This window comes from Kryptolebias marmoratus, linkage group LG1 (genome assembly GCF_001649575.2).
Source record: "Kryptolebias marmoratus isolate JLee-2015 linkage group LG1, ASM164957v2, whole genome shotgun sequence".
NCBI lineage: Eukaryota > Metazoa > Chordata > Actinopteri > Cyprinodontiformes > Rivulidae > Kryptolebias > Kryptolebias marmoratus.
This window is the reverse complement of record NC_051430.1, coordinates 16911762-16937252: the sequence shown is the minus strand read 5'-3', so window position 1 is coordinate 16937252 and position 25491 is coordinate 16911762. Positions and strand designations below refer to the sequence as shown.

The following is a 25491-nucleotide window of genomic DNA, read 5'->3' as shown; positions in this document are numbered from 1 at the left end:
ACCTGACAAATGAAGACCTTTATAGGATCTTTGTAGTTTTAAATAAACCACTACAGAACCTTTGAAATGCATAAGGTTTAATTAAAATTCCAAGATGAATACTTTTTTTTTCATTTATTAAATTTAGATATTGGAAAAAAGTCTAACTCAAAGATCTTTATATTTGAGAGGATTTTACACACTCACAAAGTTATGGAGCAATCATTTTTTCCTATCAAATATATATTTCATTCTTCTTCCGTGAATTCAAAACTGAAGATTTACTGAAGATTTATTTGAAAAAGCGTAATATATTAATGAAGGTTTATAAATCAACTTCAGCAGGTCCAAAAAGAAAAAGAAAAATCCAAGAGGGACTATATTTCAGAAACCTTTTCATTAGAAATCACTAGGGGTGTAATGGTACATGCATTCATACAGAACAGTCGCGGTGCTGACATCAGGGTGCATCTAGTCAAACAAAAACAATGTTAGTCACAGTTTCCTGTTGATCCACAGCAGCAGAGGAGAGCAAGAGGTGGACCTATGGAAAGCCAAAAAGGTCATAAATCACACGTCTTCAAATGTCCGATGGAGTCTAATGAACACATTTAAATACATCGCCAGGCATTTTATATACAACACGTGTGCAGAAAAAGCACACTTCCACTCCCCTAGTTGCTCAGCTAGGTGAGTGTTTAACATATTGTTTTTATTATGTAGTTTTTATATTGGGAGATATTATTCAGTGTAGTGCCTTTTTTTCCATCAAGTGGCTTCAAGGTCAAACAAACACCCATTTTTGCACTATTCTCAGATGAGATATACCTTTCGTTTTGGAGTTTATGAAACTATTACTTTGACACATGGCCTCTAGAACACTGGTTACAGTTCGAATTGGATACATAAGACAGCACAATATGACTTTTATTCGTTCAAATTTTATAGTGAAGTTACCAGTTGACAAATCCTTCTCTGCTGTACACGGCCTGCTACCTTAGGGCCTCCCTTCTAGCAAGAGTGATTTGTTTTCCTGTCTTTGCTTCTAGGAGGGTTATTGTTTGTTTAAAATAAGTGAAAAGAAAAGTAGTGTAAGTGCATTTGTTTCTTTTTCTCATTGTACCAAATCCATACAGAACCTTAACCCCAAAATTGAGATAAAAACATGATTTATCTGGATTGCTAAACCCCTAGAAATCACACAGTGCAGTATGACTGTTTCCAGCACCAAAAAATATAAAAATAAAAAGGAATTTAAAGTCAGAATAACAACCCTGAAAAGGTTATATTTACAAAAAGGGGCAAGATAGCTATTGTGGTCAAAGATTATCTTCTCCTTTGACAGTGAAAAGGTTAATTATAAAAATCAGCAATAAAACTCCTGATTAGATCTAAAGAATACAGGAAGTTCATATCAATAAGTAATCAATAAGCAATATGTTCACTTTAAATTTGTTAGCTTGTAGAATTACTGCAGATCTCAAGTGCAGCTGTGGTGGCTTTCATACAACATGTGATAAAAGTTGAATCTGAAAACAGAATCCTATCCAGTTTTCTGAGTGAGACCTGATATCATGGATCAAGAAACAATGTTGCATCAGCATAAACTATTTGTCTAGATGTTTTACCTCTTGGCCAGCACTCTCATGAGAGATTATATGTGGATGTTGTGACAAGACAGTGCTGCAAACTTCGCTCCTCTTCACCTTGTGGCAATGATGGGCCTTTCCTAACGAGCTGCCTGCCAGTCGTCCGTCAGAGCTGCAGTGGCAGCCAGCCCTCGGGCCTTGCCCTGCTGGCCTCTGAGCATATATCAGCCCCGCGACAGCACACATCACTAACACCAACACCAGCGTGCAGTGACAGCTGAATCCATCTCCCACAAGCCCTGCCTACACTCTAAACAAATTACTACTCCAGTGAAATTAATGCCAACACACCAATACTAATGAGCACGCGAGCAAAAAGAGAGGATAAAGGAAGGAATAATAAACGGATGAAACAGATGTCAGCCGTATAACGGAGGTTTCACAGGTGACAAATGAGGCTGCGTGCAATGCAGATGTATGCACAGTTTTATGTGCTGTTAAGTATTTAAATTTGAGAGAGAGATGGCAATTAACATTTAAATTCAAAGCATTATGCCAGAATTATACAGAGAAACAAACAGTAACACATGCACAAATCTCTTCAAACCAGTTCTGTGATGACTAATACATGATTTTCTAAGACTGAATGAAGCACTAATGTTCTAGTTGAAAACCCCAAAGGCCTTTATTTCTCTTTCTAATCTATACCAGGAACATTTTAACAACCATTTTCTACACTTGTCAAAATAATAAGCAAAGAAGAAGTACACTACAGAGCAAGTACAACAAAGCTGGGCTTGTGTGATTTAGCCGACTCATCAAACCTAAAAGTTCACTCAGAGATAATAATACAACAGTGCTTCTGATCTTTGTTAACACAGGCTTTCCCCTTCAGGTGTGTCTACACTGAAAGGAGGCTTCACGCATCATCTGATGCTTTTTTCACACAAAATTTACCAATCAAGCTGAACGATCATTCAGAAGCATGTGAAGAATTAAGAAATCATTATTACACCCTTTACTTCAACTGGGACAAGAGAGGAACACAACACAAAATTGTTTATTGTGCCCAAACAGGAGGTTTATTACTAAACATTTATGTCAAAGCTCTTAAACTTTTAAAATATTCTTGAGTTTATTTAACTCAGACAGGTTCAAATTGATGAGCATATTAATTAATCTGGCTTCATTATACATCATTTACTTCTCATTTATACAGTGAAAATAAAAGCCTGCATGCTCCATTAAAAAGGCATTAACCAATAACCAATAACCAATGTAAACAATGACCACTGAATACTTTAAGCAGATTTATAAATAACTCCATTATTATATTTAGTCTAGTCTTTCTCCAGAACTTGTAATCGTTTGCTCGCATTGCAAAAAGATATTACAGCAATAAAGGCTCAAAAGGTGTGAAATAACACATTTTATGTTGCTTATTTTTGCACGAGGTGTCATTAGATGTGATGCTGAACCCCAATCAATTAATTTGATTTTTATACTTCTATATAGTTTGTTTAGTATGTAACTCTAGCCATATGAATTTTGAAATGATTGCACATGAGAGCATAGCTGAAATAATCAACAAAAATACTGTGTGTAATGATGGGGGGTTGTTTAGTGACTGTCCCATGTAACGCCCTTTTTATGTCACCATGTAGTTTTATTCAATGTAACCTGGTCTGTAGGTTGTATTACTATCCCCTTCAACAAAAATAATAAACCATTTAATTATGAAAAAATATCTATTAGTCTTTAACCATGGTCATTTAAGCAATAAATGTCATTTAACAACTCTTGTTGTTTACAGCAGTAACACTCATATCATTTTTCTGTTGAGAAGCCAAACCAACTAAAGCAAAACTGTAATCTAACTATTTAAAGTTTCTCTGATATTTCACAAGAATATATTTTGGCAGGAAATAGACACGGCTCTTTTTGTCACTTCTCACTTACAATTAGCTCATTGAAGTCAGCACTGAAAACACTGTAATTAGTATAAGAAAGGGAATTACTAAAACATCTCTTTCACCCAATTTTTCCACACCTATTACAGTGAGGTAGAGCAAGAAAATTGCGAGTGTCTTCATCTACATAAGCTAGTAGTGGCAGGACCTGCCCACACACACAATGTGGGCTTCAAGAACAAGTTGGAGGAGATGACGACTGCTCATCTTACAGGCATCCACTCACTGTTTCTATGCACACTAGATTTTGGGGACTAGCAACTAAATATACAACCTAGTTGAGGAAAAAAACAACTTCAAAACAAATTTATTTTTCGCTTTTGAAAAATGAGATTTTTTTGGAATAAATGCATACACAAGCATTTGTACATGTTTGTGTTTTTGTGGGATGTGCAACAGTCAGGCTGGACATAATTAGGCTTTCACCTTTACATCTAGAGAAATAGGTGTTATTGAAACACCAACAAACAAAACAACTAGTAAACCATAAAGCGAAATGACTTTGTTGGAAACACTGACACCTGGTCCTGTCTCTCTACATACCTCTGACTCAAAACACTACAACTCAGGTTTTACTTGAATGTTTGACACTTCAGCTTTCCTCCCTCTGAGAAGATATCTCACAGATCACTGTAATAAATTTCCATTACATTAAAAAGTAAACAGGACGGTATCTGACTGACCTTGATTTATCTGAATGGGATAGAAATTATGCAACTGACTGCTTTGTGACTTACACAATGTTGCATTAGAGTTCACTGCAAGGTTTTCTGCATTTCTAAAGGCACACCAAAGATATAAAACTCAAGGAAATATATTTTATATATATTCTCCCATAAAAGCAAACTATTATAAATGTATAATCATATTCTTCTTGGTGCAGCAGACACACGCTCTCGCTATATAATTGTCAGCTCAATAAAATAGTTTCTACCAGAGTCCAGAACGTGCAGCTGACAATATTACAATGAAGCCAAGCCCAAAACTATCACCAAGGCTGTGACAGTGGCCAGAAACAGTGAAAGCTACGCTGTTAGAGCTGTTAAATTGCCACCGCAGGCTGTCAATGGTAACGTGTTACTACTGGTTAAAAAAAACAAAACAAGTGTCTCGACCTTTGGAAAACCAACAGCCATGCTCCAGTTGTCAAATCATGTTAAGTTCAGTAAAAACTTATATGTTTTTGCCTGGAGGATAACTTATTACTTGTTCTCTCCTCTGCAGTATGTTAAAAGAGAGAAAAGTCTGAACTTTACTTTAACCAGGTTTTTACTTTTAAGACTGAGACACTAAACATCATGAGCAACCTTCAGATAGTTATTCTGAAACGCCAAACGGTTTATTATGAGTAATCTAATGAACTATGTCTGGACACATTCTTCCGCTGTATCCTATTTATTTAAACAGCTGTACAGTAGAGACACATTACCCAGAATTCCACCTCCACTGTCCGAATATAAGGCGAACCTTTGCTTGTAATAAATTTGTTTTTGTTTGTTTTGTTTTACCTGTCAGCTAAATGTATGCATCTTACAAAAGTTTGAATGAGGGGCTATTAGATAAGTCCTTGCTCACATTTATCTATTTTACTGAGCTATCATGACTCGATCAACATTTTTATCTTTTCTTTCATTTCTTAGGCTTTTTGTCTGTATTCAGAAATGGTGATAATAGTCATGTGAATTTTCCTGCAGGGAGAAAAAAAGACAATCAGCAAGAGTTTTGAAATCATTTTTTCTTGAGAAAAAAAAAATCAATCCCAAATTCAAGTTGAAGAACATTTCTCTCTGTCTTAGTACTTACCTGTCTGGAACTCGACAGTGTGGGAAAGAAGTTTCTTCTTCTTTAAGGTTTAAATTTATTTTGAGTGAATAAACAAATCTGCATAATGTCATTGCAGTAACAAGTGCATAGCAAATGTCATAAAAAGAGTAAGAGTAAACTTTTAAGAAGACACAAACAAAAACAGCTGCCTTGGCCAAACAACTTGTTTTCCGTGTCGACTTTTATGAGTATATGGTATGCTTGGACTGTTTTTTCTCCTCCATATGAGCCTCATCTCATTGTTAATAAAGACAAAAACTTCCAGCATAAACAGCTACATAGTTTGATTTTGATATAGAAACTATTCATAGTGAGGCCCTATACACAGTTCTAGTTATTATGCCAATCTGATAAGTAAATTTAAAGACCTCCCACTGCACTGACTTCTAATACAAAGTACTGTGAACAAAAGAAGAGAATTTGATTATTAGACCAGAATAAGACCAGTTTGGTATAAGTTTGACCCGAAGACTGATGCCTCAAGGAGATTCTGCTTCCATCCTGTCAGTGATCATAATCTCCCATTAATCACCTCCTGGAGAGACAAAGAAAGTTTCCCACCAAATGACAACATAAGGGAAGTAACTCAGTTTTTGCTCTTGATGAGTGTTGAGAAAATAAAAATTCAGAAAATCCCTCTTTAGATAAAAAAAAAAGTCCATAGTGTCTATAGTTCTTCTCAGTGAGTCTCCCTCCATACTGTATTACGACCACCTTCAACATAAAAAATAAACCAAAACTTGAGTGTTCTTGGCAAAGTCTTTAGGTGTGTATTAGGAAAGAAGACGTGTTAAAACATGATAGGTTCACAAGGATTTTGAGCATGCACAACATTTCCATAATAAGGTTGTGGTGGTGTATCGTTTAGCTAGTGGCATATCAGGGTCCTGGATGGAGCATGGGCGGCCCACGACTACTTGGCTTAACCATTGTGTATCTGACGGAGGATTGGCCACACTGGCCACAAGCCTACAATTGTGATTGTGACAAAGTCATGGAAACAACCGAGCACAGACCATCGAGGCGGTAGCATTGTGCTATGGTGGCGTGGTCTTCTGGTGCGAAGTTGCATCCTAATGGGGTCTAAAAGAGTCGTGGCAGGTCAGGCACATACAGCATTGTGAGGGCACAGGAGAGCATCTCTGAGACAATAAATAGTAGGAAAAACATTTGGCAAATACTAACAGAGTAGCTGCATCATGATTGCCTTCCTCCAGAAGGAGGTTTTCCTAATTTGATGCTATCTAGCCATGTTTTAATAGGTTGTGAAGGGTGTAGCAGGGTCATCATCCAGTGTAAAGGGGCCTATACATGTGGTGGTGCCGTTTTTCTGAAATTTGGAGATAAATGACATGTGACAATTACAGATTTTAAAAAGCAGTCAAATTTATCAAGTAATTGGAATACTGATTTAACTTTAATAGATGATTTTTTTCTTCATTTAGTACATGGTGGTGCTCACTTTGTTAACCAGTTAAGAAATTAAAATAGTGTTGAATTTGTTACACAGAAAACATATTGATCAATCTGAGTATTGCTTCAGTGCACCAAATTTTAAATAAAACAATCCAACAGACATCAGCAAGCCGTTTATAGCACTGACTCCTAGCTTCAGGGTTGTTTAGAAGTGTTTACATTTATATTAGCTAAACAGTGAAGGACTTGTGGCCCTGCTTACAGTACCCCTCTGGGATATGTATAAATGGGGCACACTTTCTAGACTCTTCATCTTCTGAAGGTGTAAACACCACCCAATTACCGCTGAGAGTCAGCACTTTCACCTTGCGGTCATTGTTTCACGTCAAATCTAATGTGTTTAAAGACACAGCCAAAAACAAGTCATCCTAATAATCATCCTGCACCACAAACCTGACAGTAAAAGCGCTTAAATAGTTGCTGAATAATGCTCTGTGCACATACTGAATTTACAAGTGGAACTTCACTTCCAATATTTCCAATCACTAATCCAACTCGTATTTATCAGAGTTTGAATTTTTTATTTCCCTCTGTCAAGTTTCTGGCATTCAATTTGTAAAAGCACCCATTATCCTTGAACATTACCATAAATTCTTCTTGTTTTTTTAGCGTTGGCATGTTAAAAATTGCTCACCACATTCCTCCTGATGCAGCTGTGGCGCACACGAGTTCGAAAATCCGATAATTTAATTTGTGAGTGTCCATGCAGGGACAGCGGCTCAGGGCTCCATGTCTGCTGATATACTAATCATAATATATTCTTCAACTGCAGGGACTAGCCCCGTAATAACATTATAAAACCATGAAGGCCTTTAGACCTCTTAGGCATTTTTGGAAAACAAAACAAAACAAAACAAAAAACAAGGTTTAATTATGTTTACTTTAATATGCAGAATGATACCATTTTTTTGTCCCGACAGTTTTGTTTAGAAATACATTTTAGACTGTATAAAATATCTTCCATTAGAAAACATATCTCTATAATGACTTCAGTTCAGGTAACCTGAGCATTGTGAGGAATGTGAGGACTTTCTATGTAGTAAAATAAAATGCACAGAGGGACTATTAAAAATCCATCCTGTCACGTGAGTGAGGAGATCAAACTGCACACACACTCCACATGCATGTTTTTGCAGCTGTAATGATATCGGTGAGAGAGCTGTTAGTCCTGCAGTCATGACTAGTTTACACACACTTAACCTTCACACAGAAAGAGATTGTAGCAAGGACAAAAAAACAAAAAACAAAAACAAACTTATGTAGCATCATAATGCAGTAAAGATTAACACACTGAGATGGAATAGAAAGAAAATCTCTCCTAAGACTCACTGCTTCTCCAAAGCAAATATAGAAGAAAGACAAAAAGTAAACAAACCTTGTGAAATAATAAGCACCTGCGTGGTTTTTGTTCACAGTCATATGTTGTTAAAGACAGATGTAATATTGGGAATAACTGGTAAATTGCAAAGCAGTAGAATTCGCTTAGATGATACTACCAACATGTAGCAGCAATGAGATATACTAAAAGAGCAAAAAACAAAGACAAATTTTACTTACTGTACTGACAGTTCCTCCCCATGTACTCTCCTGGACAGTCACATGAATAGTTGGCAACCAGATCAGTGCAAATGCCTCTGTTCTTACAAGGGTCCCTTTCACATTCGTTAATATCTGGAAAAACAGAGCAAAAAAAGGAGCATTTAATCATTTGATGTAGGTTTACAGGTAGCTGGGAAGTCTTCATCACTAATAAATACATTATAATGAAATATATATTAAATTGTCTGTGTTTCTTGGCTTTGTGGCCCATAAAGGTACCTATAAGGACATTGGTTTCTTGAAAATCAATCATCAAGAAACTCATAACTGACATAATATTGATGCAAGAGCAAAGTCACAATTAAGAGCAATTCATGAAGTATCATGCTGACACTATCCTAACTTTCTATTGATCGTGAAGTTCTGGAAAACAGCTGCACAACACAATACTTGGTTGTTAAGTAAATACAAAAAAGAAATGAAATGTAATGATTAAAAAAATGATTCCTTCAGTCGGTCCGGTCTCAGAACTGATTTTCTGCTGCTGAACTGTGTTTGGAAAAAGCCTTTCAATTAAAAAATAAAATAAAATAAAGTGCTGCGTTTCGCTAATCTATTTAGCAAAATCTGAAAATGTTCTCCATCTTTTTGTTCAAGTGTCAGAGAAACAGAGCGGCGTTGTTTCGTAAAGCGGTTTGATTCACACATTACAGAACCCAGGTAACAGAACTTCAAATATTACACATATTTGTGATCTGTTGTTATGAGGATGCTGACAAGATAATATCACAGAATGAATTGGAAACAAAAGAGATCGTAAAGATGTGAACTTTACAGCAAATATGAGGAACATTCTGCAAATTTCCAAATTTGCTTTTTTGGCTTTGAAACAACTTAATCTTTGAGTCGTGTGGGACTCAAGGGTACGCTTTAGTGTCATGAATATGTAACTCAATTGGAGGTTTGGAAAGCTTTAAAAAAGTGAAAAATGAACTTATCCATCTGAAATCTTATATCACCTGGGAACTTTTGCAATATCTCAAAAACCCATCCTTTCTTTCACCATAAAATGTCCCTCAGTCAAGGTCTTTGAACATAATGGTCACTGAGCTGCCGTGACTCAAGGCAGGAGCATCTTCAATTTGCAGAACAATTGGACACTAAAAAGTAAATTGCTAGCTAAGGTGAAATAAATTAGAGGAAAATGTGCAAAAGAGAGGGAAGAGAGAGATATATAGAGAGAGAATTGTTTGGTGATTCACCCCAAAATCTGTGGGAGTCCTGTGAGACAACCACACTCAGCTAAAACTGACCTTTTGAAAAAACTGTACAACAAAAAGCTTTCTGAAAAGATGATGTAAAGGTTAAACCAAATATGCTGTGCAGCAAAATACAAATGATTAGAACGCAGAAAGTAAATAATTTTAGTAGCCAGCATGCCGTCTTCTACCTTAAAGAGCACAATAAAATATCAGACTTGTCAAAGAAAAACAGACTAAAATAAAAGCTGTAGCGGCTACTCATCCTTTATTGTAATGTTAACGTATAAATCAGAACAAAGAACAATGAAACGTTTATTCTGCCAATGAACTGCATTTGGATTTACTGTAAGGAGTATTGTCTTGGTTTCGCCCCAACAGTGTGTGACCGACTGTTGAGGCATATTGGTTTATTGTTTCCAGAAAACTGTTTGAGATTCATTTAATGCAAAGTCTTTGAAGCATCACGTCCCAGTTTGTGCACAGTCCCCTCCTCCTCCTTCACATTACATCATGGTAACAACTTGTTTATTGTCCACTGGGGGTTATGGAGCTCATGGTGTGAATAATGAAAACTTGTCTGAGAAACTTGCAGTTATCACATTTAAGGCTATTATGTTTTCATACTCCATAGATGGTTCCATTTAAATCATCGTGGAAGCAAACTGGTACACATTTATTGGTGTCTTTTGATCATTTCAAGCTTTTAGGAGAACACTAAAAGGAAATAACAGGCTTAGCATTCTTTGAAGGAATGTATATTGTCTGCCACCTTTAAACTAAAATCATCTTGTGGTGAGAAGGGACAGAGTTAGAGCCATTTTGGTCAAACCTTGTAAATGATTTTATGCACAATCTTATGTGACATTGTGAGATGCATTAGCTTTTAGTGGATGGTTGCTAATCACTCTGAGCTGCTACCACATCAAACCTTAGCTTAATATCTGTGAAACTGGCTGAGTTATAGATGTTTTTGTATTTGCTAAGTTTCTACCTTGAATGTGGTTGATTCCAAAAAAATATTCAGTTGCAGATGCATATCCAGTGGTTACTTTGAGCAAATTTAATTAAAATTCAAAAAGTGGTTCATGCAGTATTTTGCTGACAGACAGGAGACAGACACAATTAACAGACAGGCACAATAGTTAATGGCAAAGTTAAAAAAAGCAGATCATTTAATGCTCACATATTTTGCTAATGCTGCAAACAAAACATACACACACAAATAGTGGTAAAGAATTGAATAATCAGTTCAGCTCCTCATTTATTTAACCATCTGTTTTCAAGCACAGTGAATTATGAGCAGTTTAGACAAGAATATAAATATGCCCTTATAAAACTGTTGTGCATCCACACTTATATAAAGAGTAATTGTTCTTTGTATATTACAATCTTAAAAAAACTAAAGTGGATATGGGATTTATAATCACTTATATATAACAGATTTAACTGAACGTATCTGCAGTTTATTTCTGCAGTGCTAAAACCTGAATATATACAAATGTTGCTGGGCATAGCCTTAGCAGAGTATAATTTGTTGAAAGTTAACAACACACTCTCTGTAAAGGCTGCTCTGCAAAAAGCACAAGTCTCTGTTGACTCACTACAGCATTAATGGCACATGAATATGTGATGCTGCTGTTCACCTTTCAGTTTATGTCCTGCTTTGCTGGGACCGGCATCAAATATGGATAAAACCCCGAATGGCCAGGCCACTCAAACAGCCTGGAGCATAACAACCCAAAGAGAGACGGGAAAAACTCAACGAGCCCATCTCTCTGCACTTTCATCAGAGCCCATCAGCCCCTGGGAGTTCAGTGTGAAGAAGGTGAGACTTGCCAGTAAATCAGTTGAAAGAAAAGGGATTACTTTGGAGGATGCAGTTAATCAGTCTGGTAAAAGAAAAAAAAAAAAAAATAGGAAGAGACAACGAGCATGGAAAACGAAGACAGAGGAGAAAAATAAACAGAATAATAAAAAAAAAATATTGACGAAATGTGCAGAAAAAAAAACAAACAATTATCTAATCCAGTGGGTGGGTAAATAAAACTCGCTTTAACACTGCCATTAGTATAAATCCAAAAGCCTTCCCTTTGTTCAAAATTAAAAACACACTCAGAATTTAAATGTTTCATACGGCTTCAAATACAGTAAGCAAACATTTCCAAACTAATGCCACTCATTTAATGGCAACACTTTGAACAGTTTAAAAATCTGGTTCCAATAAAGATTTTCCACTATGGACAGAGACCATAAAATACAAGACAATTAAATGCAGTTCATCGCACTGGCTGCCAGAACTGCACTCGTATAATTGAGATGGTGTTTAGTGGCTTTCCACTAGACTGTACTTAGCCTGCTGATTCAATGCACATACAACCCAATGGTGGACAAATTCCAAATCAGCACATCAATATCAGCTGCAGGTCTGAATTTAAACTCTAATGTTAGACCTGGTGAAAAGGTACGATATCTTTATCTCAGTTTTTGTAAAAAAATGAGCGTTTTAGCCATGTTTGTGTTTTCTGAGGTTTATTAGTTGTGGCAGCCATCTTGAACTGGTTTGAGTCCTTTCAATTATCAGTTGTACTGTAATTGTCCATCTTTTCACCTCTCAGCAGAGGGCGTTAGCTATCCTAAACATCATCATTTCCAGTATTAAACCCTGACACAGCACAAAACCTCTTTTAGATAAGGATTTCAATCAAAAACAGTATGAGCGTTCTAATCAATCCACCGCTGTCCTCTCTTCCTCCTTAGATGTCTCAATTGAACAATAATGAGTGTCTATGTCAGGAACTATCTTTTGCTCCGAGTGTTAAATTGGCTGTGGTGTGTCCCCGGAGCCTGCGAGCTGTCACCTGCAGCTCCGACCTCTTACTGTCCCTGCACCTGCTACAGCCCCATAAACACCAAGACCAACCACTCTGTGTTCCACTTCATTTCATCACTAAAGGTGTTGTGTCTAATCTTACAAAATGGGGGTTGCTAAAGGGTTAGCCTAAAGTGCAACGTGGACGGTCTCCATCCACGGTGCAAACAATGTGTGATCTGAAGTAGAAGTTAAAGAAAATGTAGTTCATAAAGCTGGGTTTTATTAAAAAACAACAGCAACACTATTTTGTCTGGAATACATACAGATACTGTAGATGCATTATGAAGTCCAAACAGCCCAAAATAATTACATAAATCACACAAGTGAAATAAATACCAGCTAATAGCTTGTAATCCTCTCACACTTGTAAAGCCCCTTAACTTAATTAGCTAAATGAAAGGTAGAGTCCCTCCAGTATAGCTCCTACATCTTAACCATTTCCTTCATTAAATTGCACTCAGATGCTGGGGGAAAAATGACCAAAGCTCTATTTTGTTTTGTTTTGTTTTTTGCTTTACCTAAATACTAAGCCGCGTGATTCTGAGTTAGACTTTGAATTCAGCACTTTGTTTTCATCTCATGGTGTTTCTACATCTGGACTTCATTTGGCTCACATGCACGATTCACACTGATCTCATCTGAATAAACGTTCCAGAAAAAGCAGATGCAACAAATGTTTGTTAAGACCCTTGATTGTCCTGACCCTTCCATGCAAAGAGCATGCAAAGACACCGTACTTGTCAGTTATTGATGGAAGCGAAGTGGACACTCAGTTATTTATGTCTATCACGTAATTAACCCCTGACCTCACACAGCTAATCTTTCTTGGAGGTAATCATCCCATTTTTCAATAAGATTAGAGACATACTGCTAATGTTGGTACCCAGTGATTTGTGTAGTCAATAAAAATCACATAATGTAAACAAATTATCTGTGTTGAATATATAATTTCCATTCTATGAAAGCTAGCCTACTGTAAAAAGCACTGATTTGTCCACACATGTGCATGTTGTATGTTGGGCGATCAGCTTCAGATGCTTTGTTTGACAGGTCCTGGTGCAGTGAAATGTGTCTAGTCCCCACTACATAAGACCCAGACATGCCCTGTCTCGACTGGTTGAGTCAGATAGAGAGAGCAGAACAAGGAAGTGCTTGTCTCCACTGTCAAACCTGTGCTGTCAGTCTTTCCTTGACACAGCCATGTCACTGATGTGACTATCACCTCATAAGACAGGATTCACATCTGGGGTCTGATGGAGTCACGCAACCTGACATACTGAAGTGTGTTTTCACAGTGATACATGGGATCTTACATTATTTGCATCTAGGCTTGGTATCGGTAATTATTGTATCGATCTATTTTACAACACTTTTCATTTCAAATGCAGTTCTTTTTTTCCCACAGTGGAATATGCTGCATGTTTCAGGAGAAACGAGGATGCATGAAGTTGTGAATGCAGGATTAAGAATGGCATATTCCAAGGACGTGCTTTCTGAAGTGGGATTAGCCTACCGAGAAGTTATTCACAGTGGCACTCTAGAAGCCCTTGAAAAGACATCTTAGGATGCATTGAGGAGAGGCTCGAGTATCAGAGAAGCAAAACACTCATCAGGCAGGCTGGGGGATCCGCCGGTGCTCGGATGTGCAGAATGTGAAGAGCCCTCAGCTTGGAGGCACGATGACATTCAGAGGAAAGCCTTAAGTGTCATTTTAAGCTTAGAGACGGAGGCTCGGCAGCAGGTGTGTGACGGGAATTTTGATCTAACTCGAACAAGAGAGTCAAAACCACAAGCTCCTTAACATCGCTCAGGTGCACTTAACAGAAGGCTTAAATGACATGCAGGTAAAAAAATAAAATAAAAAACAGATGGAAGTGACGGGAAACAGCGAGACATCTGCTGTTAAGAGGCCATTTCTGCTCCTATGTCTGCCTTGGAGGGCTTCATATTTGACATTGAAATGCATTCTTGTAAACAGAATGTGTTTTTTTTACATCACTAACAGACACTGACTCCAAACTCAACAGCTTTCACAGGACAAATGCTTATGTTGTAGTACAAATAATGATTGTAAATGTTTAATTGTTTTCAAAATGCATGCAGGCACCTGATGGGTGCTTTTCCTTTGACACAAACCTGATTGGGTTACTGGGAGCAGAAACTCTTCCTTGCTTCAGTGCAACATCTACCATGGAAACTCTAGCCTCTCAAAGAAGCACTGAGCTCCTGTGAGGGCGATAGTATGGAAGGACCACCATCACAATCACCCTCTCTTGAGCACATGTATGTGACGAGTGCTTCCTTTCAACCCTTGGCACTGACAGTGCACAAGCAATTGCTCAATACTCACCACCAATTTAGACACTTTGAAGTTAGAAAATTGTCTAAATCTCTAAGTTTAAATCTTACTTTGAGTTAAAATAAGTACACAACATGTCCCTACTCTTTTCACTTGGTTTAAAGGTTCTTCACAATCAAACTTGAGGACTTTTTAGCTAATTCAGTTTAAAACTATCTAAGTTCAAAATGATATTTGTCTAAATAAAAGTGTTCTTTTGATGGCCAGACTCTGAATAAGTCATGGAAGGTTGAATGTTTTTTTTTAACAACACAATTAAAGTACATAAATGGATTTGGTGATTTAAAGAATTTCACACTACCATTTTTTAGTGGCAGTTAAACAAAAGTCAAGATAACACTAATGCTACAAAAATAAATAAATAAACTGCTACAACTAATCATCTCTCTTGTTTTGTCCATGCTTAGTCATATTTTTAATTAAAACAGATATCAAATTTTGGGTTAATATAGGACCTGCCTGCCAGATAAAATAATAAAAATATGATGACACCTTTTTTCATCATCATGAACTACAGCCGTTTAGTTTATTGAATGTTTAGTCATCGTAATATCAATGTGTGCAATTTCAAAATTGCAAATGATTGCAAGAAGTTGCAGGCATGAACTTTGTGCCAATATTATATTTGGCCAAATAAATAATCCTTCCCTGTTCTAAATGTCCACACTCAGTTTAGATGATAGTGAGCTGAGAGCATCATTTTAACAGAACAGAGAGGGACAAATGAGGAAAATGAGGGTTTACTGCAGCTGATAAAGTCCTCGCAATGTTCAGCTTATATTGCCATTTCATGATTTCCTAATTTCCTGCAATTTCCCTGCCATCAACCTTTATGAGTAATGAGAACACACTGTTACTAATTTGGTCCACTCAGACCGTCCTGAATTAATGCAGCTCTGTGTAGTCAAGCAGAACTTTTTCTTTTTTTTTTTTGCATTCTGTTTTGGCTTGCAGTGGCAGCCAAAGGCCCAGAGTATCGGTCTGACTGTAACTTTTTTTAATTTTTTTTTTTTCCTCCATCTGGGATTTGGAGTCGCATCTCTATTTATGCTCTGGCCATCTGCCAACAGGTCCATCCTTACTGCAGAGGCCAAAAAGGCAACGACGCAGCTCAAGCAACCGAGGAGGGCTTTACACAGTTAGGCTACGGTAACAGCTCGTTTCCATATACTCCTCCACACAAGGAAAGCAGGTGAATGAGTGCTCGGTGGCTTTGTGAAAAAGTAAACGATAGGAAAACAAAACTAACTTTAGCAAATACAAACATAACTTTCTTGACAATTCTCATACCATTATTTCCAAACTCTTTGTTTCTTTAAAATCGAGAACATGCTCCATAAGCTTGTGCTTCGTGTCGTGTCTTTCTTTTTGTCATGAGCTCCACAAATGTGACTAAAGAAAACAAAAGTTCTCATCTAAAACTACGCATTCGCATCCTTTCAAAAGTGACCTTTACAAGATTGCACGTCAAACTGCCAGTCTGATCATTTTTATAAAGTTTTGAAGTCCTCTAGGTGCCATCTTTTGTTTCAACAGCAATATTTCACTGGAAAAAATAATAAAAAATCCCCTCTCATGCAATCTTGCAAGCAAAGCATCACCTTGCAAACAACAAAAGGTCAGATTACTTAAAGTTTGTTTCTACAGCAGTATTTCTTGTCTTGTTTTCTGAAGGCTGATAAATAGAGAAAAGAATCAAGAATTAACTATAGGCAGAACCCTGACAGATGGGGGTGTAAGAACCCATACAGGGCTGTAATTGACAACGTTAAGCTTCTTGGTAAATAGCATTGTATTCAATTAACTTGAGGAAAAACTGCTGTCAGTTTTGATAGCCAAGCAAAAGGCTCCATGAGAAAGGCTAAAGTAAACACAGATGTCAGCGTGGCAGAAAAAAAGTGCTTGCAAAAACCTTGACTCAAGCATGTTTCTCCAGCTGCCCACTGAGAGAATCAGGATGAGGTCTGCACGCCCAGAAACGGAAAAAAAAACAGGCAGCAAGATAAGTGAGAAGAGACATTTTCAACACTGATCTTTGGGCACATTTCCCTCTTTGTGTGGGTTTTAAGAAAGAAGCACACTTACATGCCCACAAAGCAAACAGTACGCCACACAGCGTACAGAAAATATCAATTATAATATCGATTGTGTTTCTACAATACAGTTTACACTCCTCTAAAGTATAAGGTGGCGTATTTCATGAAAACTTTTTTTTGTCCTTTGCATGTTTTCTGTTGCAGATCTAGTCCTCTGAGCTATACAAGTATTCTAAATGATCTCTACATCTGACTGAGACCAAAAATAACCTGAAAGAAGTGCAAAAAAGAACTCATACATTTGAGAGCCATGGGCATTTTTCTTTGTGCCTTATCTGTAGGATTACCACTGGAGTCAACATACTGATGATGTTATTCTAAGACCATCTTTCCACCCACTTGTGCATTTCATTTGTGTGGCGATTCTTTGAGACACTCTACAGGGAGACATGAACAGTGTTAACCCTAAAGTAAGTTTATATGAGAGGGGGCAGCCTTTCAAATTAACCACCACTAGTTTTGTCTCAGCAAAATGGAGCAACATTTTGTTTTTCTTAAAAAAGAAAGAAAAAAATAATAATACAACAATCTATTTGTAAATTGGGGTATGGCACATTCCAGTTTAACTATTTATAAATGCACACTGTATTTAGCAAGTGATTTGAGATTCAAGAGCTGCCACAATAAGCCCCGTGATACCAAAAACTGTGCCAAACATGAAGGATGCTAAATGGATTTGGTTTGTCATTCTTTGAAATCACTGAACTACTTCGTAAAGTTGTGTCACATCATACTTTCCAGCAGAACTGTTTGCATCATCAAAACATGTCATCTTGCAGTATTAATGACATAACTCATTTCTGTTCCCTTGTGTGTATAACACCACATCAAGAATGAAAGTTAGTGCAAAGTGTCAGTTGACAATTTAGTAAACAGAAGCCGTGTTGATAACATGGAAGTGGTTTGGTTACAGGAAAACAAAGCTCCAATGAGGTGTAAAATCCTACAAAATGTGGAAGAAAACAGTTATTGATAAAGGTGTTTGGAGTTTTCTTTAAGTGCGTCTGCTGGTGAAAATGGCAGCTGCATTTCTGCGGAGCAAGTGTCTGCTACTACAAAAGGACATCAGAAATGAAGGATTGACAGTGGTGCATATTTTTGTAAGAAACAACCCAGTGTCATAAAAATAAACCCTAAAGCTTTTTGTAGCTGTCAACATGTCAGGCCAGAAATGCTTTGAGTAAACTTTGGAAGAGGGTTCAACTAAGGGGCACAAAAGAAAACAGACTGTATAGAACTTTCAGATGTGCAAGATGTAAACAATAAATACTGTATGTCAGCATTACAAAATAGGTAACAGTGAAAGCCACTGTGTAATTGTTATGCAAGACCCCTAAATTTAAGGATATCAGACAGCCAGTCACACTTGCCCTCAGTCTTCCTGCAATGTACATTAAAATAAAGAAACTGCTGCTTAATACATATTTAGGAAATTGAATGTTTTATTCCTACATGATGTATGTGTCTATGTTTCTTTCTTTCTTTGTTTCTTGCAAATATAAAATGTTTCTACACATCCACAGATTGAAATTGTTCAGGGTGAATAATTTCTCAGGCTGGCTGACAAAGCTTGATTTACAACTTCAGACTGTGAAGCATCGAGCATTGATCTCAAAATATCACATACTTTTAACTTTAGCCCATGGGTGTCCATTACATGCACCTGAAAGCATAGTTAAAACCAACTTCATAGTCTAAGTTCAGGTGTTACAATGTAAAGCCTCTGTGCTTGTTATACGTTGCTGCGCCAATGTGGCCCACGCACCATTACAAGGTCCTGGGAGCTCGGAAACTTAAAAAAAATAACTGGCTATGACTCACAAAAGTTGGTGCTGATGAAAGCTTAGCAAGATTTGACTGAAGCCTCTTTTTACTGCATTCTTTTTGAATTTACCACCTCAGCAATGATTATAATTAAGCACCCATTAAGTACTCTAGAGGTGGTTCATACAAACCCCTCAGATCAGTTTTACAAAACCCTTAAGAGTAACCAGTTCACCAGGACTCAATCAACCACTCTGTAGCAGTCACTGTGACAGGACCACAAGCACATCAAACTCAAACGGGTGTATGTCCTCAGCAAAGGCACTAAATAACAGTGTGTTTCATGAAAATTATTTGTATTCTCTTTTATTTTTCCTTGCTTCCCTTCCGCAAATACATTGATGAATGCTGAATTGTACACACTAGAGTTGCATTGTGAAGTTTTCTGTTTAAATACTGCATATTTTACAGTTTTAGAATCAATAGAGAGCCATAAAAGCCATCACACTGTTGGATTTAGTGACTTTACTGACAGAACAACTGCATAAAGAGGAGTTCTGCTGTTCCCAGTTTCACGAGTGGGCGAAGCTTTTGAAGGATCAGAGAACAAATGTACAGTGAGCTAAAACAACATTACTGATGTACCTACAGGCATAAACATTGTTCCAGTTTGATCTGCAGGCACACTCGCTGTTTCTCCTTCAAGTTGTTGATCACTGGCGTCTGTTGGTTTGGCGGTTCACTCGTGGCCACCTCTTTGAATGTTTAGCGGGCTACAAACCCAGGAATCCCTACATTCATTTCTTCCTATAAATGCAGCTTTTTTGCCACGGACTGTGAGCAGTGGGTGGGCTGTGGGCTTGTGCATGCAAAGCTGAGATAGTGTCTGGAAAAGGCTATGTTCACCTCACAGCTTGTGATCACAGCAATCTAAAAGCGGAGAGACCCCTTAGGCTGCCAGTAGCTCTGAAGCCCCATCATGGTCGTGGGACGCTTTTATAGAAATGTAATAAAATGGTGATGTTGGAAAGTATTTGACAAAACCTCGACTCCTGAGTGGTTAACCAAAACGGAAACAATAAAGTAGCACTTTATTGTTGTGCAGCTACAGCTGTTTTAATTAAAACAACAAACAAAAACCCTCTTATTTGTGTTAAATTTCGAACTAGATTTTCACATTAAAGCACAAAAACAATTTATTCTGAGCGAACGCGGTTCTGTTAAAAGTTGTTAATGCTAATTTATGTGTACAAAAATAATAGTGGTGCGTAGATTAGCATAATTCCAGTGAAAACTTCTCAACTCTTGTAACCCAAAGGCTGTTAAAATGAGAAAAAAAATTATACCTACAAGTACAAACCTCAGGCACTAAATCAGTGATTCTGTTTATTTTGAACACAGTTTAACTTTCTATGAGAGGCAAAAAAGTGCCACTTCTTCCTGTTTACCAAGTTTTTTCCTTTAATAAACTTTTTCACCAACTTGCACGTAAATCTATCTTAATCCATTTAGCTAAGCTTGCCCCGAAACTGTAATTATTTTAAACCTGAAGTGAGAAATGTGCCCTCAAACAAAGTTCAGCTTTACTGCTTATATGATCTAAGACATTAAGTGGATTTAAATGAGCAACTTTTCCCTGGAGCTATAAACTAAATAGCAACAGCACTCATGTGGCTTTATAGCCGAGATGAATAGGGGCCTAATTTTAGAGGGGGGGGGGCAGCGAAAATGTGCAAGATCATATAGTTAAAAAAAGTAGGCCACTGGGAACAGAGTAGCCAACATATTCTGATTTCAGTGAACTGTCAGAAAAGAGGTGCGAGCACCGCTGATGAGGTGTAAACTCCCGGTATAAACAGGTCTGGTGAATCACATGATGCCTGCTGTGATTTTACCCCTTCCGTTGATTTTTATGGCCTTGGGAGACACCATTAGCATGTAAAAACAGCAGCGGGCAGGAACAGAGGGTTCATGCTTCATCATGATCTCCGCAAGAGTGACTTTAACAGCCGAGCTTCACAGTCAGAAGGAAAACACAACTGCCTCAATCATGGGGAGAGGAAGCAGAAATCAACAGGACAACCAATATCTCTCCTCCTCACCCACTGCACTGTGATGTTGCCCTTCACGGGGAAGAGTGGAAGACTCGCCCGCTAACAAAATCCCCTTCCCCTCACTCCTTTGCAATCATGAAATGCTGTATATATCTTCAGTTAGTGCACATGAAGTCATCTCCTGAGAAGCAGTGGTAAGTTTGAGAAGGGCATAGATTTTTTTTTTCTTTTTTTAGAAGAGGAGCAGGAAACCACTCAGCATGGTACTACAACTAAGAGAAGCAGAAGATTTTCAGTGGTGTGAAGGGGTTCTGGGAAACACTGTCAGACCACTACACTGAGTCTGACAAGCAGTCAACTATTTAAGGGTTAGGACGTACATAATCACTGTGGTTTTGATACTTATTCATTCACTTCCAGGTTGATTTTGAGTATTTTACTTTATCTTACAGATTTGGGTCTGAAGACAAAAATAAAAACACATAAGGTCATTTTGTAAATATCCATCTAAAATAATTTCTAAGGCCAAAAATATCAATAAAACTTACAAGGACAGAAAATGCAACCACTGCTGGATACCTCTCAATATAAACTTAACAGTTCACTAATGCAGTTCTAAAAGGGATACCAAAAAGAAAGCACAGAACTAGCCCTCATGCAGTCCTTTTTTTCTCTCTTGGACTGATGAAAGTCAGACTGTGATCTGCCCCCGGTGAATTGACTATCGGTAATGGCTCCTCGCAGCTTTACATCAGGCCACAGCTTTAAACGTTGGCAGATTTTCCTGTGACAAAAAGCTGTGCAAGCAGCAGGACTAATACAGCATGATAGCGACTGTCAATACGGGATCAAATACAGGGGCCACACTTTAAAAAAAATCATTTCACACATCCTACATTTAGCCTCAATCAATCCTGCCCTGCTGGTGTGGTGCAAGACACATATTGATTAACAGGCAAGATGGTATCTATTCAAAGAACTTACAGGAAAAGAATGGTTGAAGAAATACAGAGTAAGAACATAACCACCTGTCATCTATGGGGCAATTTTAAGGGATAGTTCAGATATTCTGAAGTGCAGTTTTGTGGAAAGGTGATGAACAGTTATATCCTACCTGTAGATAGCTCTTTGGGTGGTCTCAGTTTGGAAAAAAAAAGTTTAATTTTGAGCAGACTGACAAACTAATGGCTAGTCTATACATTGCTATCAGTTTTGCTTGCACTTTCATACTTGCAAATAACCGCAGAATGTTTTGTTAATGACCACCTAATGCAAAACTGTCAGTTTATGACAGTTTATAAAACGGAATTTGCAAAAATCGCTACATTTGATTTCATTATAACTGGGCACAGTATAGTTCTACATACAGTGAATAGCAAAATTGTATCTTTTATAGTTTTTACCTTTTTTCTGTCATTTACAGCTGGTACTCCCATCCAACATTACTGAGCAATAGGAATATTAATACAGAGTAACAGAATCAGGCAAAAGTCAAGCGCCACATCTCATTAAATGATGGGGATAATATCAGCTGAAACATCAGACTGCTTCTTTTCCTAGACAGCAGTAATATTCCAGCTCAGGAAAGAACAACTTTAGCAGAATGCAATCCATTTGTCCTTGATGGACCGAAAAAGTGTGCCCGAAAAAAAAATGATCTGCAACCTCATGACGTCTGAGGCAATCAGTCCCAATCTTCACACTGTGACAGCTCATTACAGCATTTGGCTAGTCGCCCAATAACAGCACACTTGTTCTCTTGACACCACAGGGACGTGACGCCATGCTAGTCAAAAGATAAATGGCTTGGTGATAATAATGGTTCAAGCAGTGACACTAAACCAATGTTAACTTAGGTTTTTTTTTTTCCTTCTTTCTCAAATGTGCTTTTAAAGTGAACTAAAATTGATTTAGAAATGGTTTAAAAATGTAACCAACTGTTTTTTCAAAGTGTGGTCCAACAAAAACTTATCAGTCGTAATATTACTTGTGCAAGGTGCAGACGACACTTACATACTTTTTACTAGGCAAGAAAAAGATATTGTGAAATGTACTTGCATATGAATTGGCTGAGTGAAACAAAACAGAAAACTTTCATCTAAAATACATTTTTCTCTTATGACACACTGTCATCATGTAACTGAGAAAGTTTAATATGATACCTAAATTAGGCAGTATGTAAAGAAACATCAACATTAAAATAATAAATGTGTAGATAGAGTGTTAGCTTGTACCTTCCCTCATTGTTCATGTGTGACCTCATTCTTTGCTTTGCTTCATAAAATCAGTCTAACAAGCGGGGTATGTGGTGCGTGTATTTAGGGTAGCGTTCAAAGGTGTGAAATTGAATTTGGCTCTGACATAGCAAGGGTGTATTAAAAGCAACAGTAAAAATCCAGGACTGGCTTACACTAATTCTAGGTTAGAACCATACAATATAGTGCACAGTATTTAAAGCTGAACATATAAGATGATCCTTATTTATAAAACATGATCTAGTCCTGTATATAGGCTGTCTGGATCTAACATCCTAAATAAAATAATTATCCATATCCATAAATAATAATAAAATAGAAGCCTTATCAATAATTTGGTTTTATAATTTACAAAATGAAAAACATTGTCAAAAAAGTGTGATTTTCTATATATTAGAAGCCTGTTGAAGCCAGATCCTGCTGGCTTCAACTTCCAGCAAAGAGAGAAGGTGGGGACACTTGGTCTAGTAATATAATATGGTTTGAGCTAGAAAGAAGTTTAAGGAAGTTTAAAAAATAGCTGCATGAATGTATTAGAGTTTATATCCTGTATAGTTAACTAATGCAGACATACAGTATGACGCAGTTCTCTAAAGATCTAACAATGCACAGTAATAAGAGGTGTCACTATGTGGAAATCAAAAGATGTTGATTGAAAGAGGATTAAGTTGGATAAATGACAAAACACTGGTGGAAAAACCATGTGTCATCTGTGTTGGACAACTGAAATATTTTTCACCTAACCACAAAGTGGGTCTTTGTCCACTATGACATCTGGCTTTTTCGTGACAGAACAAAGCAATGACACATTGTTCCACAAATTCCTGAAACAGCATCAAAGTGGCAGCAACACGCAAGGAGAAATAGATGTGCATTTGTGAGAGCACCTCGCCAGAGTGGTTTCAGATGAGCCATAAGCCATTTCTGTTGCCAGCATCATACTTTGTAAGGTCACAGATTACACCACCAACTCAGGAAACATGCCAGCCCATGCACTATTGTTGTTAAATAACGGGGTAATAATGCATGCAGTACTTTTATGTCCCAATTGTCTTTTATTTTCTTGCATGCCACAAAATTCCCTGTCTATACATTGCTCATTTTTTCTTTCTCCATTATGCTTGCTTGTCATTCATTCAAAGACAATGCCATATCATAACAAAGCCAGTTCAGTTGTAATCCAGCATTTGCCTTCATATTTTATTTGTGGGAATTATCCAGACGTAAATTTGATTATTATTGTCTTCAGATATATTTGCTTTCATTCAACTGTAATGACCATGAGGTAAATTGGCAGACATTAATGTGTGTTTAGCCCATATCAAATCAGTTTCTCACCACCCCTCAGGGCTTAATAGGAAACAATAACTGAATTATGACATGCCCGCCAATTTCCCACAATTCTAGGTGTAAACAATAATAACAATAATAATATACAGTTGATACAGTGCCTCGCTCCATTTCCTTATGTGCTGTCTAATGGAATACAAATGATAATAGTAATGTGAAGATAAACAATGTTCCCGGGATTTTTATTTTTTATTTTTTGAGTTACTGACATTTCTCTCTTTTTCAATCACGGTGTAAACTTGGCAGCATCAGTTCAAATCTCTCTGCCATTTTCTCTGTATTTATCAGTCTCAGTCCCTGTCAGCCCAATAAGGATCCATCTCGCCACACAGTTTGCATCATGATACACTAAATCTATTACTTATAAGTGCACCTGCAATAAAGGACAGCTGTGGTATGATAGCTAATGCAATGCTCAGCCAAGCACACCAAGCAGGTGGGGGAACCAGAGAACTTAACCTATATATATCAAGCTGCAGGATTTAGCAAGATTAAACTGAAACTGACAAAGCCAAATGCAATTTTCAAATCCTGGGATACATTCAAAACACAGGATCTATATGTGTGGGTTTGAAGCTGTATGCGTGTCTTTCTGTTGGAGATGCATTAATGCTGCTTTCAGCTGTTGACCTCATTTTAATTTCAACTTATCAGGGGTTTTATGTGTTATTAATACATCTGAAACTAACTGATGAGTTAACTAAGTGATTCAAGTTATACCAGCTTGAGTAAATGTCAAACAGCTCAGACTGGTTATTTTCTTAGTGTTCCTATAGAGTTGCCAATCTAGCCAAAACTTTCTGTGACTATTACGTCATTATTTTAAGAAAAGCAAAGTTACAAACTTTCTTGGCTTTTTTTTGTTTTGTTTTGTTTTGTTTAATGGTGATTTACGTGTCTGCAGTTTAACTGCACTTGGTGTCATCCTTGCTTTGAACTAGTGGTTTTCTGTTTGTTCAGATTTAAGTGCATCACTTTTAAAGATTTCAAGATCCAGGCAGTTTAAAAACAGCATAATTATACTGAGAGTGAGATCGACACTCTCATAGAAAGTAAACAGCCTCTGACATGGGTTTTTATTAGAAGCATCCCGAAAGGAGTT

At 37.3% G+C, this 25491-nt stretch overlaps 1 protein-coding gene across 2 annotated transcripts in view; it reads right to left on the bottom strand.

Annotated features, from left to right (window-relative positions):
* edil3a (EGF-like repeats and discoidin I-like domains 3a) overlaps positions 1-25491 on the bottom strand; it is a 104149-nt gene that overhangs the window by 41144 nt on the left and 37514 nt on the right. For both annotated transcript variants that reach the window (XM_017427914.2, XM_017427913.2), the window contains one exon: positions 8396-8509. In XM_017427914.2, the coding sequence (XP_017283403.1) occupies positions 8396-8509 (114 nt within the window). The remainder of the gene's footprint in view (positions 1-8395; positions 8510-25491) is intronic.